The 18530-nt window shown below is 39.7% G+C and overlaps 1 protein-coding gene across 4 annotated transcripts; it reads right to left on the bottom strand.

The window, feature by feature from the left end:
• Positions 1-404: 404 nt before the first annotated feature.
• Positions 405-17325, bottom strand: LOC311266895 (cysteine-rich secretory protein LCCL domain-containing 1-like). Of its 4 annotated transcripts, none has more exons than XR_014623776.1 (16): positions 15848-16101; positions 14867-15176; positions 9005-9123; positions 7448-7580; positions 7046-7161; positions 6422-6522; positions 5960-6127; positions 5813-5873; positions 5553-5619; positions 4808-4938; positions 4289-4332; positions 4106-4178; positions 3580-3649; positions 2552-2685; positions 2087-2213; positions 405-1761 (listed from the first exon to the last, which is right to left on the bottom strand). XR_014623776.1 is itself a non-coding variant. In XM_084369538.1 (16 exons), exons 3-16 carry the CDS (start codon positions 15131-15133, stop codon positions 2162-2164), a joined length of 1536 nt encoding a protein of 511 aa, XP_084225664.1. In that variant the 5' UTR covers positions 15134-15176; positions 15848-15996; positions 17251-17325; the 3' UTR covers positions 405-2161. The 4 variants fall into 4 exon arrangements, 3 of the variants coding, with proteins under 3 accessions (XP_084225664.1, XP_084225663.1, XP_084225665.1); XM_084369538.1 differs by adding an exon at positions 17251-17325 and having other exon boundaries at positions 405-2213; positions 15848-15996; XM_084369537.1 differs by having other exon boundaries at positions 405-2213.
• Between the last annotated feature and the right edge of the window lie 1205 nt (positions 17326-18530).

Genomic DNA, 18530 nt, shown 5'->3' with positions numbered 1-18530 from the left:
AACTGGTGGATAAGATCTCCTCCTTGGACCTGAAACAAGCAGTTTTCTCTTCCTCTGCGCTCCCCACAGTTCCTGGAAACACCCACAGCTTTCTAGAAAGAGAGTTTGATCCACAGCTGGCTGGGATGCTGTTGAAATGTTAATGCCAGGCTATGTGGATGCTTGTAGGGACTGATATTAAAATAGTGTGGGTACTCAACCATATGTCAACAAGTGTAATGAACTGAGGAGCAGATTCAAGCCTGAAACTTTAGTATTTCGTGAGACCATAATCCTGCACAAGAGAATATGATTTATTGGTTTTATAACAGTGACTCTTTAATACAATGAGAAATGACACAAACAACAGTTTTAATTTTATCTCCAATTATTTTAATTATAAGTTTGCCATGCACATTCCTGGCCAGCCAGGGTCCATTTATATAAATCTATAAACAAAAGCTGGGAAATGCAGCATAAAATAATACAATATGTTACATACACGATATTTACAAACATGTGAATATACTAATATTATTGCAAAATGTGTCCTTTATAAAAATTAAAGCTTGAATGACAAATATATGTTTTGCACACAGAATCTGTTCAGCATCTACTGCTTATTGCTTGTTTGACTTCGTATGGCTGGCAAGGTGTTAGAAATGTAAATGAAAGAAGGCAACAGTAGCAAGCATTTCTTAGCATAGTGTTCAATATTATTTACAACATCATAATGTACAAAAATATACAATCTGTATTGGCTGCCTGCATTGTTACTATACTACCACTGTGATTAAAATAAATATTTTATGGAGGGCCAAATCAGACTTAATAGTAAGTAAAGATGTAAAAAAAATAAAAATGGCATGCATAATATGGAATACCAGAGATAATACTTCTAAATACTATGCATTTAAATAATTTGTAGGTTGGTTAGCCTATTCAAAACTAAACACACGGACCAGAATCTAAGGCCTTGTCCACAAGTATATTTAGCAAAAGATCATGCAAAAGGGGTTTTAGGTCACTAAAACAGAGATTTTTTAAAACGCCTTATAAAATGCAGATTCCTGAACTGTGGTTTCTGTGTATCCATGCCCATTTAAAAAAAAAAAAAAAAAGCCAGTTTGTTTATGAGTTCTAGGTCTAATTCCAAATTCCTTTTTAAGGTTTTCGATCATTTTATTTAAATAGAAAAAGCTCATTAGGCATCATGTATGTACTATTTAGAACTGGATACTGGACCCAAAGGTAGCACCTATTCAGTCCAATGAATTGCTCGCCTGGCATATATGGCAAAAAAAAAAAAAAAATATTGAGATTTTAGCATCTGAGTTAACTTCCTGATGAATTCATAACATAAAGTGTCGTAATTGACTTTATTTGCAGTTAGATGTGCCTTGTCAACAGTGTATTGGTTTAGAAAAGTATCCTTATATGTATAAGTATCCATAACTCTTACTGTTTATTTATTTAATTCTGTCTTATAGATATTCAACAAATGTTATCAAGGTATTTGTAATCTTACTTCATCATTTTGACGTCTAGTTTGGTCCTCCATAAAATATCCAAGATGGGCACTGATGGGCAACAAATGCCCAGGGAATGCATTTCAGCACAAATGGTCTGACTGAAAAGTGACAGGATAATCTTGTTCCACAAAAAGATATATTTTAGGACTCTGTATCTGGCTGCCCCATTACTTGCCAGGTGTAACTCTGAGTAGAGCTGATGCATAATGCTTTGGGGAAACCACTGGTGTCATATCTTCACGTTCAAGGTCTGAAATTGTGGGAGGCATTTGGAGAGCTGCTAAATCTTGTGGTGTATATTCAACTTTAAGTACTGAAAAACATGATGTCATCTCAGCAAAAGATGCATGGCAGCCCAATGTGATTATTACGGTCAGCTCTAGAAATTTAGAGAAGACGTAAGGCAAAAGAAATCCACTATCTTCATCGACCAAACATAGTCCGCTCAGCTATTAATGGACACTGATTTACTCATTACCGCACTTTGAGGGGATGCCAGGAGTTAAGTCATGTTGCACTTTTAGTGCAAGAGGCTGTAAAGTTGAAATATGTACTGTAGGAATGAACGTAATTACAGGTTGTAAGATGACAGTGAGTGGGTTTGCTGGATGTGAAGTGGCCATGTTTGATGGTCCTTTGAGAGTGGTTTTTCAGATGACTGCAAACACTCTGAAGGCTTTTCCACCTGTTGGGTTCAGTAGGCTGGAGGAGAAAGAGCAGGGAGAGAACAGAACTGTGATACCGTACATGTATGTGTTGTTTCTTACAGCAAGTACACAGATGTATTTTAATACTGACTAGTCACAGAACTTTTCTCATCACACTGAGGCAATAGATAAGATTAGAATTTGAACTTAAACCAAAGTCCAACTTGATATCGAAGACAATGGATATTAATAAAAAAATGTGTATTAGTTTATTTAATAGTTCCAGTGTCTGACATTCATAAAATTAGCCTAATGTATATTTTTTTTATTCACGCACATTTCTTCCTCTATATATAAACTGCACATAAGTACTCCTTATTCTTTTAACTATACCTCTCTGAGGTGATGGCATTCTGGTAGCTGCCACTGTACTGGCTCCTTTTGTCCACAGGCATCACATCAAGGTACCCTCCAGACTCATTCTGGATCACTCCAGCATGAATAGCTGCTCGGCAGATACTGGATTTCTGGAAAAAAAAAAAAACAGGCCATATATAGAGTAAGAGTAACTTTGAGTATAGAGAAAAAGAGAGCGAGGTCATGCCTGTAGCTTGTTCAAGTCACAGTGAGACAGGGCAATTGACAGCTGAAAGTGTGGTTACATTTTTCGAAACTAGAGACCAACAACACTTATATTGATGATGCAAAATGCAAAGCTGATCAGGGCAACATCTAAAAGCGGTTTGATAGCCTGAAAGCCAATTACCCTGCAGCAGTAGCAGACAACGTTAGCATACCTGCGCCAAAGAAGCCGAAGCCTCCACTGACAAAGAAACATTAATAATAAATAGGAGATAACTTGTCTTTTTTAGCCACTGGCTACATTTGAAAACCCTCATCAACATGTTAGTTAGTATGATAAAACAGTATGTGAGATTTATGTGTATGTCTGAAATATTAGTATGAAGCCCGGTTTGTGTAAGAAGGTGATGTTAGGTACTGTTTCTGAATACAAGGTACCAGAATGGGTTCGAATATGAACAATATCTAAGCCTAGCCGTGACATAATGAACAGATGAAGATGATGACTATTTTTCTATCAATGTATGGTCCTGGCATTATGCATGCTGGCTCACTAGTATGAACAGAGACATAATTAATGTTATTAGTTATAGCGCCATAACAAGTCAGAATTTCTGCTGTGAAAATGGTCCACGTGGGCTAATGAGATTGTTTAAAATCTCAGTTATTGTGCATGCTAATTTGGCATGCAGCAGTGATGGTATGGCTTACTTGAGCACTTAAATGTAAGCAGGCCTGTATTTTACTAGCTATACTGGTTAAGTCAAAATGACTGATGTGAAAAGGGTCTATATTGTCCAATAGAATCAATGACACATGGTTATAGTGCAAGAACTTACATCAGAGTAGTATTTTGTCCCAATGACTCGGGCTCGACTGTCATGTAGACAGTTCCTGGGACAGTACAACCTGAAGAAAAAGCCAGAGAACGCTTTAGGTCATTGGATATTTTCACTGTATATACTAGAACCCCAGAATATTCTTGTTGTCTCAAAGTCTATCAGAGAGGCTGAAATAATTTCATTGTTTGACTTAAAACTATTTAGGCCAGAGTAAAAGAGCCAAAGGTTGTAAGATTGTAAATACAAGAAATATACAGACAGTAAATAACAATTTAAATGCTAATTTTCCTTCATTGACAGTGGTGAAAGGTGAGCAGGGTATCTAATGGTATTTTGACTTACTCTGGCTGTAGGCTAGTGTTGCTACATTACTTTGAATTTGGAAGGTCACATGCCAAATCTTCTTTGACTCAGAATGACAGTGGTTCAGCCCGTTGAGGTTTAACACAAACACTGAGATGTTTTCACTTTACATTAAAAGCTCCAGCTGTCCAACGTGACTGAGTTCAAAGCAGAGTGTTACCTGGGACAGTGTCGAACTGGTTTCTTGAAAGGGCAGAAAAGTGCAACGGTGGTATCACATCTTACAGCTTTTACTGGGAGAAAAAAAAGACACAAAAAGAAAAAATGTGTTTCTCTACACAAACAACATGTTGCTGTATCAGTAACCTCACAGTAAAAAACAGTCAAACTGTATGTTCCTTACCAGGCACCGTCTCTACTTTGTAAGAATTTGCACTCCTGTTTTTCCTGCGAATTTAAAGAAAATTTAATGAAGTTATGGTCTTTGTGATCTGCATGCATCATTAGTTGAACAGCCCCTATATGTAGAGACAAAAATATATCTATAATAATAGATTATATCCAATAATTTATATGTAAATACACAGGAACAATAGACCTTTTGTTGGCCATTGTTTTTTGCTTTTTACATATAACTTATTTCTTCACCTACTTGTATGTGCATAATAGTTCCATGTTTATTTTTGACCGATCTTTGTGCAGCTTTGGTGTAACTGTTTTAATTTTCCCATTTTTAATTAAAAAAAAGAAATAAATATATTTTCCCAAAAATTGTTCTTGGAACTGTATGATACACTGACAGACAGCTTAAAACCAAATTCCTTGTATGTGTACATACTAGGCCAACAAAGCTGAGTCTGATTCTGTCTCAAACTCAACACTCAAAACTCAACAAAACTAAATAATACAGACTGATTCATACCCAAGTGATTGAATACCATTCTTGTATGACTTAGTGAATTGTTGCTTTCTGCCCAGTCTGGTCACATCCAGCCATCCTCCATCATTGTCTATGACACCAGAGTGTAACGCAGCTCCACACACACTGGATTGCTGCAGTAAAATACAAAGACGAGAATGTTAAAGCAGCTGCGAGGAATATTTTTTTGTTGATTCTGGCAGCCCCTGTGGACAAAAGTGGTATGAGCACCAGCACCTTGTGTCTAAAGATCTTGATCTGGCTAGTGCATGCATTTGTTTTGAAAGCAACTGAAAGAAAGACCCAACATATTCTTCAAAGGATTTTTTTCTGTTTGCAGGATGCATGGAGATTACTTAGATTTTTGGCTATGTGAGATTAATAACAGTAATATGACGATGGTGAAACAAAGTAAACATTGTTTTAGTGCCGTACCACCAGACTCCTCAATTCATCCTCAGCACTCCACCATAAAAAAATAGTTTTAATTTTATGGCATATCCAATTATAAAACAACTCTAATAACTATACAGAAATAACTAATCTCCTCGTTGATGGTCTTGTTTGCTTATGTAGGTCATATAGAGGCATCAGTTTAAACTGAAGCAGTTTTAAGCCAGATAAGTTCCTTCCTTGCACAATTAAGTTTTCTCTAGAGTCTATAGCGTCTATGCTCTTATTACTTCAGATTTTTATAATACAGTATACCATACAATACAGTAAATAAATAACCATTATTGGTAATCACCATGTCATAATATCCAGTCCCAACTACTTTTCCAGGACTGTCAAGGCAGCCAGGTGGACACTCATATCTATGGATAGAAACAACAGTAAAGTGAACAACATCATGGCACAGGTGCCTTAAAATAAAATATAATAATATGCAACAACAATATAAAATGTTTTAACAACTTAAAATTTTAAGTCTAGACTTACAATTTTTCCCAAAATGTTTACATATATATATGACATGAATCTGTTGTCACCATATTCTTTAACATTTACCTGTTACAGGTCGTTCCCTTGCACTGGTCTCTCAGCTTTGTCTCACAGTCGACCTGTTGACCTAAAATAACAAACAAACACAAATTTTCATAACCTCATTTTAATAATAGCAATGATATATACTCTAGAAATGGGAGCAGTCCTTACACATCTGCTCTGTGCTGACAACCTGGTTCCTCTCTAGATTGTCATTGGGCGAGGGATTTGGTGTCTGAGCCCTGGGTTGGGTTTCCCTGTCCCTTACTGGTTCCGGTTCAGGTTCAATGTAGTTAGTCTCCTCAAGCTCAGGAGCTGGACGCCTGTCAACACCCCCATCTGAAAACATGGATATCAAATTGTCATTGTATTGTTTCACTATGTGTCATTTTTCAGACAATGATAAAAGTCATACTTATGTAGCAACATTGTATGGCAATAATATTTTAGAATGCTTCAGTGGGCATAAAAACAATATTGCAATGACAAAATCATGCAGGAGAGAGAGGGAATATACATTACGTGGTGTAGCAGAATGTTGGGAACTATTTTCTTTCAACAGATTTTGCCAATTTGTGTAGTTACAAATGTATGAAAGGAGATAAAACATCCTCAACTCTGTCCCAAACCCACCTTTGTAGCAGAGATTGTCCCTGCAGCCTCCACCGTAGCTAGCTGGACAGGCAGAACAGGGAGCTCCATATTTGTATGGAGCATGACCCCACCAGTTGCCTCTGAAAAAAACATTTATGACATGGATTTTGTCACGTTTTAAAGAGGACAAAAAAATATGCTTTAAAATAAACAATGTTCAAGGTTTTTGCAGACAATCTAGCTTATTTGAGTGTTTTTAAAAGCAGGAGATGGAGATTCATGAATGAAACTACCAGACAACCTGTTGTTACAGTACTTCTATTATCTCGTTTGTGTTACTGCATTCACTGTTGGCAGGTCTCCGCACCAGTTTTACTGAGACAAAACCCTAATCCAGATTTATTTTATTTCCAAACTTCTCTTCAGTCCAGCCTGTCACTGACTCAAGTGACATCACTTGAGGACATTCACACAGCGCCCCCTGGAGCGACAAAAGGCTTTATACAATTTTTTTCACCCAAGCTGTAGTACACCTGTAAACAGACTCTGTTGTGGGAAATTCGTAGAGTATTAAGTATTAACAAATAAAAAATAAGTGATTCTGAGATTTTACTTTTGAGTTGTATCGTATGAAATATCACATGGAAACAAGCAAAAACATACGGTGGAGAGTAGTTGCAGACCAGATAGACAGCTTTCGCCCAGATCATTCCCCACACGTTCATGTTGTAACACACGTTGATGGCACAGCCGATGCGATTGCTGGTCGCCCAAACCAACTGAAAATGACACACACACACACACACACACACACACACACACACACACACACACAGTAAAGCATTCAGTGGTACATTTGTTGGAGCTTGAAGCAGAACTTTCAACAGGCCATGATTTGACATTCTTTCGGTACATCTGCTCTCAGAGTGACAATAATTTAAAACTTTTATTACCTGGATGATGGGCTTTGTTTTTATCAAAATAATCTGATAGAGGAAAGAGCTCACATGTTCTCGAAGCCAACAACTTTAACCCTTTGAGACATGGACAAGGAAAAGGCCCTACCTGAGTGTAGTGAGTACAAACAGGTCCTGAACATCTGAATGGGCAGTGAGGGTTACACTCCTGGGAGTAGGGATAGCTGTAGTACCTCACCTCATCATACCAGGCCTGGACATGGTAGGTGGGGGGACGGTCCCTAAAGTCAGAGAAGAGATATTATACTGTATCCTTTAATTTGATCACCAATAAAAAAACATTTGAGAATAAATATATTGAATACATACATATCTCTAAATGAACCTTATTTGTTCCTAATGTCTATCCACTGTATATGGACAACCCCAATTTGGGATGCTGTGTAAAACATAAATAAAAAAAGAACGCTGACGGTTTTACTAAGTGTTCCCGAGCCCATGTAGCAATATCCTTTAGACAAACATGTTTCACAAAGTTGTGAGCATTCCCCAGACTTTTTGTTGCCCCTGTCACAAAGTGTTTGAACCTTGTTGCTGGCATCAAATTCAAAATAAGTATATATTTACAAAAGCAATGAAGTTGATAAGGTAAAACATTTCATATATTGTCTTTGTGCTGTTTTCAACTGAGTATATGTCAGAAAGGATAAGCAAACTATCTAAAGTAACTGTTCTGTTTATGTTTTCCACGGCACAGGGCTAAGACTAATGCGGTCTCATCATCTCTGGGACTATAGTAAATGTGCTTGGTTGGGACAAACAGATTTTCCATGGGACGCCTCCAGGCGTAAGGGAATGTATGTATGTATAATTACTGCTTAGAAAACGACAATCTGAACCAAATGCTGACTACAATGGAGCACGTCTTCTTCTGCTGTTAGTTACAATCACTGGGTGACTACTTAGCATAAGAGCTATGAGAAAGAAGCATTAAAATCCAAAATGACGCATTGAGCTCACTATGAACAGCGGTCACATTTTCTATTTTTTCCCTGATACATTGTAAACAACAAATCTGCAGGGGGAGAATTATTTAGCTGTTAGCTGTTAGCCAGTAGGCGGCATAGACCTGCGGTGTATTCGGATAAGGGGGCTAACAGCTAACTGTGTAGCTACCAGTTATACAGTGAACTGCAGTTTACTGTGAAAACACAACCAATTTACAGTGTATAAATGTAGTGAACTACTTCAGCTGAGTACACTTGGAGCTAAAGGCACTTTGAATGTAATTTTAACTTACAGTTATAGATGATAATAACAGCACAGAAACATATACATTTTTGGGACAGTTCCAGTACAGTGGTTCAAGTACTATTCTGGATCTGAACTTTTTTTGGAATCGTGGTCATATAAGCAGCTAAACTGCCTTGTTGAAGTTTCCATGAGCAAAGCATTTCCCCTCAGGCTGTTCTGTATCAAAACATATAAATCTTACCATGGACAGGTTTAATAAATACAGAATACAACCGTTCTGGAGTTGTGAAGTTTGTCAGGTTTGTTTGTGGTTAAAATGCATTTGGTATCACACTGATGTGGAAAAGGCTGGTGCATAATGTGAGAAAACACTATTATTCTTATCATAGTGTTATTGTATAAAACACACTTTAACTGACACACTTCGCTCCACTTCACTGCACATACACACCTGCCCCAGTGCGCTCCAAGGTTTTGGCCTATCTGTGTCAACATGTGGCTCGGTCCATGTTCCCATCGGCAGGAATATGCCCAGTGCTCTGCGCTCCTCTCTAACTCGTAATCCCATACCTGGGGATACACACAGACAGACAAACACAAACACACACATACACACAAACACACACAAACAGACACACACACACACACACACACACACCAGTTCTTGGTTAAAAACTTATTTGCCTCTGGAGGGTCACCTGTGGTGGTCAGCCACGGTAAGTAGCTAATACTTTTTTCAGCAGGCACCTAAAGCATTAGGTTAGGTAATATGAGTTTTCTCTTGGGCTCCAGGTTAAACTCAGTGAGTCCAGAGCAGCTCTAACAGATGTTTGCAGACCTGGATCTCTACTCTGGATCACCCTCATGATTGAAGTGGGCTAAGTGGCCACTTACTGTAGTTGCGGTTCTAATTGCTACACATTTCATTTTTCATGTATCCCATCATGCTCTTTGAGGAAACTAAAACTACCATAAATTCCAAACTACTCAGAAAGTTACAGTACCTTACATACTTGAGGCAAGGTGAGCCTGAAAGATGAACCTGCTCTTTACTTTAAAGTGGCACAGTGGCTGCCTGTGCGCATGCCTCTCGTAAATTTAACACAGTATAGTCAAAACTAGGCCTCTCCTATTAAACACACACATTCCCACTCTAACACACAGACACATACATGAGAGAGAAGGGAAACAGAGAAGTATCACCACCACCACACCGACTTGCAGCTTTGTGCTACTATTCAATGTGGTTGTTTCATAGCTTGTTTCCAGTAAGTTTTGGTCTCATAAAACAAGCTGAGAGAGAAAAAGCTGATAAAAAAAAAAGAAAAAATAGAGAGCCTCTGTCTGGAGGCTTGATGCCATCTTTACTGTAAAACCTCGACAAACTCAATTTAACTCAAAATACCTGAAAACCACTCACACACTTGTTTTTGTGAACGAAGCAGGAAATAATACCATAGATCTGAACAATTGAAATGTTGTGTCAAAGTTAATGTACTGATTAATAATTGACGTTGTTGGGAGGGAGAAGAATAGGTGCAGTGTGCTCTGCTGTTGGCACACAGTTATAACGTCATAACTAACAGGATAGTGCTTAAGTGTGGAGTTGTAACTGCTCTGATTGACCACCATAATGTGTTCCATATGTCTGCTAAGGCAAACACACTGTGCACACTGTTGCCAATTCACTGTGGTGCTGCTTTCTTTCTGTTTAGGCCTGATTGGAGAAGTGATATTTTGACTCTTTACTTCTTTGGCCACAATCCAGCTGTGGCTGAGATACCAACACTGAGTTGGCTCTAACCTCCTCACATGGTTCCCATGTGATACTGTATTTCTCTGTTAGGCAGTCTTCTTTTTATTTAAATGTTGATGATTTTATCTTTATTGAACTTAAATATATGACATTTTGAGAATTAACATAGCAGCAAGCAAGTATTTGCAATGTAAAGATACAGTAGAATAAGCAAATAAATAATGTCACTCTCCTGTGGAGTGTTTTGTAATCCAAGCTTCTCTGATCTTTGTTTTAGTAGCTATTCTGGCCGCATGTGCATATTAGTGCAAGAAGCAATTTTGGAGTAAGATAGTTGATTGTTGAGTCTCATTCCCAGGTTGTCAAAAACCGCAGCCAGGTCAAAGCTACCTTTAAGGGCCCTGACAAGCCAGGCCCGCAATGTCAGGGCCATCATCGAGCTTCTGTGGCCCTGATTGTTGCGGTGTGTCCCACACAGTCGGCCCTTGTGTGAGGCTTTTTGGCCGATTGATCTTGTAGAATCGTACCATCGCTGAAAGAAATCTCTGATTGGCTGTTCATAAAAGTAAATCAGTGCAGAGGAAGTTTTCCGAACCATATTTAGTGTATTGTTTTGCCATAATATGGCAACGTTTCCTACCAGGACGCCATGTTGAAAATGGAAACGGTGAAGACAGGTTGTGACTCACATGCACTAACATGCATGCTCACATGCACCGAGATACACGCCCAGATTTTACCCTGAACAATCATAATAATCATAATCACAAACAACAGATCGCTCGTCTTGTATCGATTTCGCTTGTCTCTTTAACTAATACCAGTACTGTTCCTGTAGAAAAAATAGAGCAGATGCCAAAAATATCACTGCAGATTGCGAGCCGGCCTTGGAGCTCCTCTCCTAGGCACACTTAACCCAATTGGTTAACATGAGCACCATTGCTTCCGCCTCCCAAGCGTGATATAGAGAGTGCAGCAAAGAGTACCGACAGCTTTTGAGAAGTGCCAATAGGCAAGAAAAAATCACGGTATGCCAGCCATGTGTCACTGCTTTTACAGGTTATATTAAAATTCAAGTTCAGCACAAAGCTTTCACTTCAAACAATCTACAGAAGATACTGATGATCCCTGTCAGTTCATTATTCTCTCCATGTACTTGTTATTCTTCACCCTCAATTATCCAGCAGAGAGAAAGGTCACGGTAACAACTACAGTACCAATCTCATTTTGCATTCCAAAGAGCATTAAGTTCCCAAAATACAGGGCTGTTTTCAGCCATCTGCCAGGACCACCTCTGCTACAGAGCTAAGTGCAAGATGTGCAGTCTTACAGCAGTAGATTTAGGGTCAATGCTCAAGGTAGCTCAAAAAATATTGAGGAAGAAAACAAGAAGCCATCCTTTGCTTTTGGAATTCAAAGTATGCAAAATGCTCCACGTCAATGGTTGTAATTCAACCTACTGTATAGAAAACTGTTGTGATTATGGGAACCTGTAAAGAGGTCTCTATTTCCCAGAAAAGTCTGCTGGGCAGGAATTGACGTGCTTTAGATTAACAGACGCAACAGTGCTTTAAAGGCATTTGCTGAATGGCTTTTGCATGGAATTAAGAAGTCAGACTGCAATGAAAGTGCAGCCCCTTTGGACTCTAAATCCTGCAATCTGAAAACCAAATACTACCTTCATCAGTCCCCAGCCTTACCACATCATTATCATCAGTAATAGTATCCCTTGCTAAAGAAACACTGGATTAGTGTACATAACATACATTTACACTACCATGGCCCGCACTTCAAACGGCGAGGCTCGACATGTTTGAAATAGATTCACTGCTGCGGCACCCAAAATGAGATGCGTGGAGGATCAAATAAAAGATAACATCGGAGACGGCCAGGGTTTGAGTGAGCTGCGATGGATGGGGAGAGTGGAGACGAAGGGAGAGAGTGGAGTAGGGTGAAGAAAAGCCTGAGGGGAAGTTTGTGAGGCTGAAGATCAAGAAAGCAAAAGAGCAAGGCAGGGAGAAAGAGAGTCAGCAGGAGCAGAAATGCACTGATAGAGTAATGAGACGCGGGGAAGGAAGGGGAGGAGGGGGGGCAGGATGGTTGAGGTAGAGTGGAGGACAACACTGCGGGGGTGAAAGCTGGATATGAGCCAGGGTCAGTGAGGGCGGGCAAGCAGGAGGCAGGAGCTGGAGCTAAACAGATGGTGGCTCTGGCTTGCAGATTTCAATGTCTCTGTCTTGAGTTACCTACTAGACTGTCTTTATCTGGCAGACCTACACTAGCAGAGTCAGGAAAGTCGTGTCTCCTGAGAAAAACTTGTGACTTTAGTGTCAAACCTGATTTGGCATATTGGATATATACGTACATACTGTAGCTACGACTATCGAACTTTCCATTCTACCATGGGACTAATGCAAGTTAACTGACACGCCTGATGGCTTGTTACACAGAACCATCTGGAAAGTCATCCTTGGAAACTGGAAAAGAGTGTTTAAAAAATATACTTGACAGGTGATTGGATGAATCATCGGTCTATATTTGTCGATCACGGGCTAACTTCAACCAATCAGATCAACAGTATGAGAGCGCTACCAGCGCTCATCTGTTGGCAAATCAAACGCTTGCCGAAGTCAGTCAGGAGTAGAGCAAATCCAACACCTTTTCCATTGAGAAGGGTTTGGCCGATGGACAATGTCAATGGTCTATCCCCGACAGCTGACAGTCATCGACTTCTGGGCCCTGTAACATGGTTACATCATGATTAAAAGTCCCCCACCAGAGAGCACAAAAAAGTACTGTGCCCCCTCAGAGTTGCCGTAAGGCAGGAGTTGTTGACGTTTGTGGGATGTGGGAGAGAAATGAAAAGAAGTTTGTTGCGACTCACTGCACTAACATTACGTTCTCCATGTCCCCTTTATTATTTTTCTTATTTAACCTGCCCAGTGCGGCGAACCCATGATGCTCGGTTACATTGGTGGCGGCAGGTTTTCTTTTCTGCTGGCTACTGTTAGTGTGTTTCTTTCAACCCTGCCGTTGTTATTTGTCATCTCTAAGCTTACCTCGCTTAGCATAGCTAGCTGGTTAACTTTATTTCAAGCTTCTGAGGCTGAGCACAGCTCAGATACAGACATGTGGTGCTGAGAAGAAGACCTTTTTAAACCCAGCACGGGGATGTATGTCGGACACTCGCCAGGCAGGGATGCAAGAGTTGATCTGACCCCCTTCTCTGGTGACAGTTTTCTCTGCTGGGGGACAGTTGGAGGTTACCGTCAGAGTGACTGTGGTAGACAACTGACTACAGTGATGTGCCAGTGAATACCTTAAATTCAGAAACACATAGTCTGTGTGACTATGTGTTTCTGAATTTAAGGTATTCACCCCAAAACAAAGATTGCATACTGAATAGTCCAGTAGTTCGTATAGGACACTGAGTGGTCTGAGCCACTGAACCAAGTGTATAGCTTGAAGCCTGGCAAGACTGTTTTGCGAGATCGCATGATCATGTGAAACCGTGGACCAGCTACCTCACAAGGTAAGACGAAAGCAGCTTCTCAATATAACTCAATGAACATTGATTTAGTCATCTGAATTGGAGACTGTGGCTGACAGACGGTGTCAGCTTGCTAACGAATGAGTCCAACACTACCTCCATAGATGAAACCATTGACTTTTTGTTTTTTCAGACTTATATTTCTAGACTTAATTTAAAACAAGTATCCTGGATAATGATTTTCAATATGCGCTTGATGATTACGTAGTGTATACAGTATTATATCGTGCTAAAAGATGAAGCTAAAGCAGCATGTCCGGGCCATGATAATCTATGTAGAAAAACATGTCAAAAAAAGAGAAAAAGAAACTGTGTTGCAGTGTACAGATAGTAAGTCTGAGTATTGTATGATCCGGAAAAAAGAAAAATCAGATCCTTAAAATTCTTCTCATCCTGTATGGATGCGGTATAATTGTTTTTATTTTCAAACAGTATGTTCCCCTTTTACATTACACAAGAATTGGCTTTTTGGATGTAGATGAACTGATGTGTTCAGCAAATGCCACATCATATCACATAACACTGATGTGCAAATGTCATAAAAAGAGTTGATGAAGGTTCTCAGTCATCCAGGTCATGGTAATTCTCAGTGCTATAGCGTAGGCAGCTGGACTTGTTTCAGTTTCTTGGGGATGTTTCTTTGAAGAAGCCTCTTGGATGAGAGGTGAAACAGTTGCCTAGGATATAGCACTTAGACTTCATAGGAAGGGCGGAACATAGCTCCTCATGTTAACCTAAACATTGATGGTTTCCACACAGTGTGGATCTGCTAGTCATGTGGCTTTTTTTCTTACCTGTAATCCCACAAATTAATGTAACCACCTTAGTTAATGATGTGCCCTTTGGCCTTGGAAGTAGCACTAGTTGGCCGGACATGCTAACGCTTGCATCTCACGCAAAAGAAAACACCTTGTTAGGTCTAAATTATTTCAGGTTGAATTCTTTAAGTTGCATGATAAGATGTATACAGGTGTTATGTGACCGACAGCTGCGTCCTCAGCACTCACCATGTACTCCATGTTGGAGGCAGGAGGGTGGACCTGACCCCGCAGCTTGTTGTGCAAGTCCAGGATGAGGTGCATGTCTCCCTCGCTGATGGCCCTCTTCCCTCTAGACCTGGCCCTCCACCACTCCTCATCCTTGTCCGAGTACTTGTCCAGGATGGACTCAAGTTTTGTGGAGTTGGTGAGGACCATGGCCAGGACAGTCTGGGTCAAACACAGGAACAAGCCTGCTGCTCTAACCCAGCCCGGGAAAGGAAGGGACCTCTTCATGACGGGGTGATACTGCTGCCGAATGAGGGATAATTTGTGTTATCTGCAAAATGGAGAGTGCATGTTTGAGTAGGACAGGAAGAGTTTCAGTCAATCAGATTGTTAACTCGCTCTACATGTGAACCAGCTGTTTGCAGCTGCTTAATATTTTGACATTGCACCAAAGCACAGCTCATTATGAGGACATTATTTAACACTTGGCAAGTTTACCTACATTACATAATCCTTCTAAAGGAAACCCAAAGACACCCTGAATCTGTCTTCTGTCTCTGTTTAATAATGCTGTAATTATAGTGGGACTTCACTTCAAGCATTAAGGCTGAGCAGTCAGAGTGCATCTGCAGGTCACTGCATCACTCCACACAGTGGGACCAGTGTAAACTGACTTCTCACTAACTTCTTATGCTACAGAGCAGGAGATTTAGTGCACATGCGTGAGTTACTGTACTGTATGTGCTGACATGCACTGCAGGGAGACTTGCAAAATATTAATTTATGTTATAAAACAGATTAAATTAAATCGTGCTTGACGTTTTCTTTGAATGATCCCTTCAAGAACTACAATACTCCTGTGAGACAATTTAACACAAATACTAGCTCCAATATGTTCAACAAGTCCCATAATAAAGAGCAGAATCATTGAAAATTTAAAGACATAGACACACAGATTCTAAAGACACTACTTTTTTTAATGGTAATGTACAGTGAGTTTACCTTTAAATGCCGTCAAACTGATCAAAATAGCTCCAAGGTGTAATATTCCAGTTGCCAGTGCGCCTCGAGATTATTGGAGAGTGACGATTATCCAATCCAGGGAGCCTTTAATTCCATCCATCACACTGAATGAGCGCAGACAGTCGGTTCTCTTTCAGACAGCCACGGAGAGAGAGAGACAGACAGCCAGAGAGAGGCAGAGATCAGAAATGTCTATAGGTACCTGTTGAATTCCTCAGGTCTCTCAGTGCGCTGCTGGCTGCATGGGAGCGCGGCTCTTTTTGCGCTTATATGCCAAATTTGCGCTTAGCAACGCGCAACGCAGAGGACCACGCCTACACAAACTCCCCTGATCCCCCACTCGACACACACACACACACACGCACACACACACGCCGCCAGAGTGTTGGAACTCCGAGGTTGATCTGTTTGAGGAGGCACCTGATCGGACAAGAAGTGACGTGAGAGCAAACTTGTGGATGTTGTGACAGCAGCCCACTCCTGTTACAAATATTGCACGCTTTTTTTTCTCAAATATTTTGTTTGACAGGATGACAGGGTCACACCAGCCATTGGTATCCGAAAATAGGCTGAAGGCTTAAGATACAGTGTATAATTCTGAGGAATTATAAGGCCATTTAAGGCCCCCTAATGAAAATACCTAAGCATTCCTGTGGATTTAGTATGGATTTAGTGTCATATTGTATCACCAGCAATGACTAGGTTAACAAAAAGTACTCTTAAGTCATACTTGAGTAAAAGTAAAGCTATCCTGTTAAAATATTATTTGGTATAAGTGAAAGTCACCCATGTGTATATTCCTTGAGTAAAAGTCTTCAAGTATCTGATACTAAATGTACTTAAGTATCAAAAGTAATTTTATGGTCGTTAATGTACTTAAGTAGGCTATCAAATAATATTATAGTTACATGTATGTACTGTATATACAAAAATACTGTGGTTCGACTGATTATCAGCCTCATCAATTATGGAATCAGCTATGTAGCATTTTCCAGAAATCATCAGAAATGAGTGGGTTTTCTAAAAAAACTAATCCGATTGTGGATAAAATAAACGAATTTACAAACACAGACAACACACTACTTTGGCTCCAGGAGGCAATCTGTGAAGTAACTAGTAACTAAAGTTATCAAGTAAATGTTGATTAAAATGCAGCAAGTAGGAAATAAAAAGTACAAAGTACCTCAAAATTGTACTTAAGTACAGTACTTGAGTAAATGTACTTAGTTACATTTCATCACTGATCACTAGTATAATGATCTATTATAGTATCAATGTATTCTCCATGAACACAGTTTGCAGTCATATCTGTACTGAGCCAGGTCAAAAATAGTTACTATATTTTATTAGCTATCACTGTATAATATTGTAATAATTATTACTCCTCTTCCAAATGCATCAACTGCTGCTTCCTTTTGTTGGGGGCTGAGCTTGTCTGAGAGCACATCAGGTCTTTTGCTGTGTGTGAGAATGGCAGCAGCAGGAGCAGCAGGGTGGCCAATATTTCCCTGCAACACAACCACAAAGCAGTGATTCATCTGCCTCTCATACACCCAACATTTGTCAAGGTTTGTGGGCTATGTGTACGTGTGTGTGTGCGTGTGTGCTTGTGTGTGTGTGTGTGTGTGTGTGTGTGCTCTCTCTCCTCTCTCTCTCTCCGACATGCTTTTTTGTGAAACCCCATCGGCACAAAGAAGACTGTTTCTGTTAAATTGTAATCGAGGTACAAGACAAAGCAAGATGAGTGCAAATGTGTTTTTATGTGTAAAATGATTATAATGACAGTGAGATCCCAGTTAACGGTGACATGACCAGCACCATAGACATCACATTTCAACCAGCGATTTACCAAAATGATCAGTAGCTCTTGCTTTATTTCAGGTACTTCTAAATATACAGCAACTGCTCTAACAGAGACTCATCTATTAGTGCTTATTCCTTAATATGACATAATAAATGTTCAGCAAGATTTTCTCCTTCGTCTCCTTCCTCTATTAGTTTTTCTTCTTCTACTTGTTCATCTTCTACTTTTTCATCTTCTTCTGTCTCCTTCTTCTCCTGCTCCCCCCTCCTTCTTGTCCTCCTTTCTTTGTCTTCTAATAATAATAATAATAATAATAATAATAACAATGGTCAGGAATGCATTATAAGCAGACAGTCACCTGTTTGAATCCTTATTCCATTTGGTTAAACATCAGGTAACATCAAAAGTTTGAAATGATTATTAAAGATTACTGTGTGCACTTATATGCTATTGTGATTACATGGACTGATTCATGGATCACTTCAACATTAGTGTCAATGGCTCCACAATACTTTCTTGGTCTCTTTCAAAAGCATCTGCTGCCCCCTCATGGATAAAGAAGAGATTTCAGTTAAAAACAAACTTGAGCCTCCAGCAAGCCATCCGGCCTTCAGTGATGTTGGAGCTGAGTCGTGCAAACCACTAGTTGTGTCAGTCACCTTGTAATGTTAAACGAGTGAAACACAAGACAAATATATTTTTCTAACATGTGATTCATGGAGGACTTGAACTATCTGGCTGTTGCTCTGCGACTCCTCTGAAGCTCAAGAGCCATCCAAAGATTCATAAAAAGGCCACACCCCCATGTCATTCATACAGGGAAAAACATGCACCAATGAGAAAACACACACAAAAATA

Source organism: Pagrus pagrus (assembly GCF_965226575.1).
Source record: "Pagrus pagrus genome assembly, chromosome: 12".
Lineage (NCBI taxonomy): Eukaryota > Metazoa > Chordata > Actinopteri > Spariformes > Sparidae > Pagrus > Pagrus pagrus.
This window is presented reverse-complemented; position numbering and strand designations above follow the sequence as displayed.

Coding starts and splice junctions, on each gene's coding strand:
- LOC311266895 (XM_084369538.1), bottom strand. CDS start 15,133: ATGAAGAGGTCCCTTCCTTTCCCGGGCTGGGTTAGAGCAGCAGGCTTG. Junction 9,124..14,866: donor CCTCCAACATGGAGTACATG/GTGAGTGCTGAG, acceptor GTGTATCCCCAG/GTATGGGATTACGAGTTAGA. Junction 4,333..4,807: donor AATGGTATTCAATCACTTGG/GTATGAATCAGT, acceptor TTAAATTCGCAG/GAAAAACAGGAGTGCAAATT.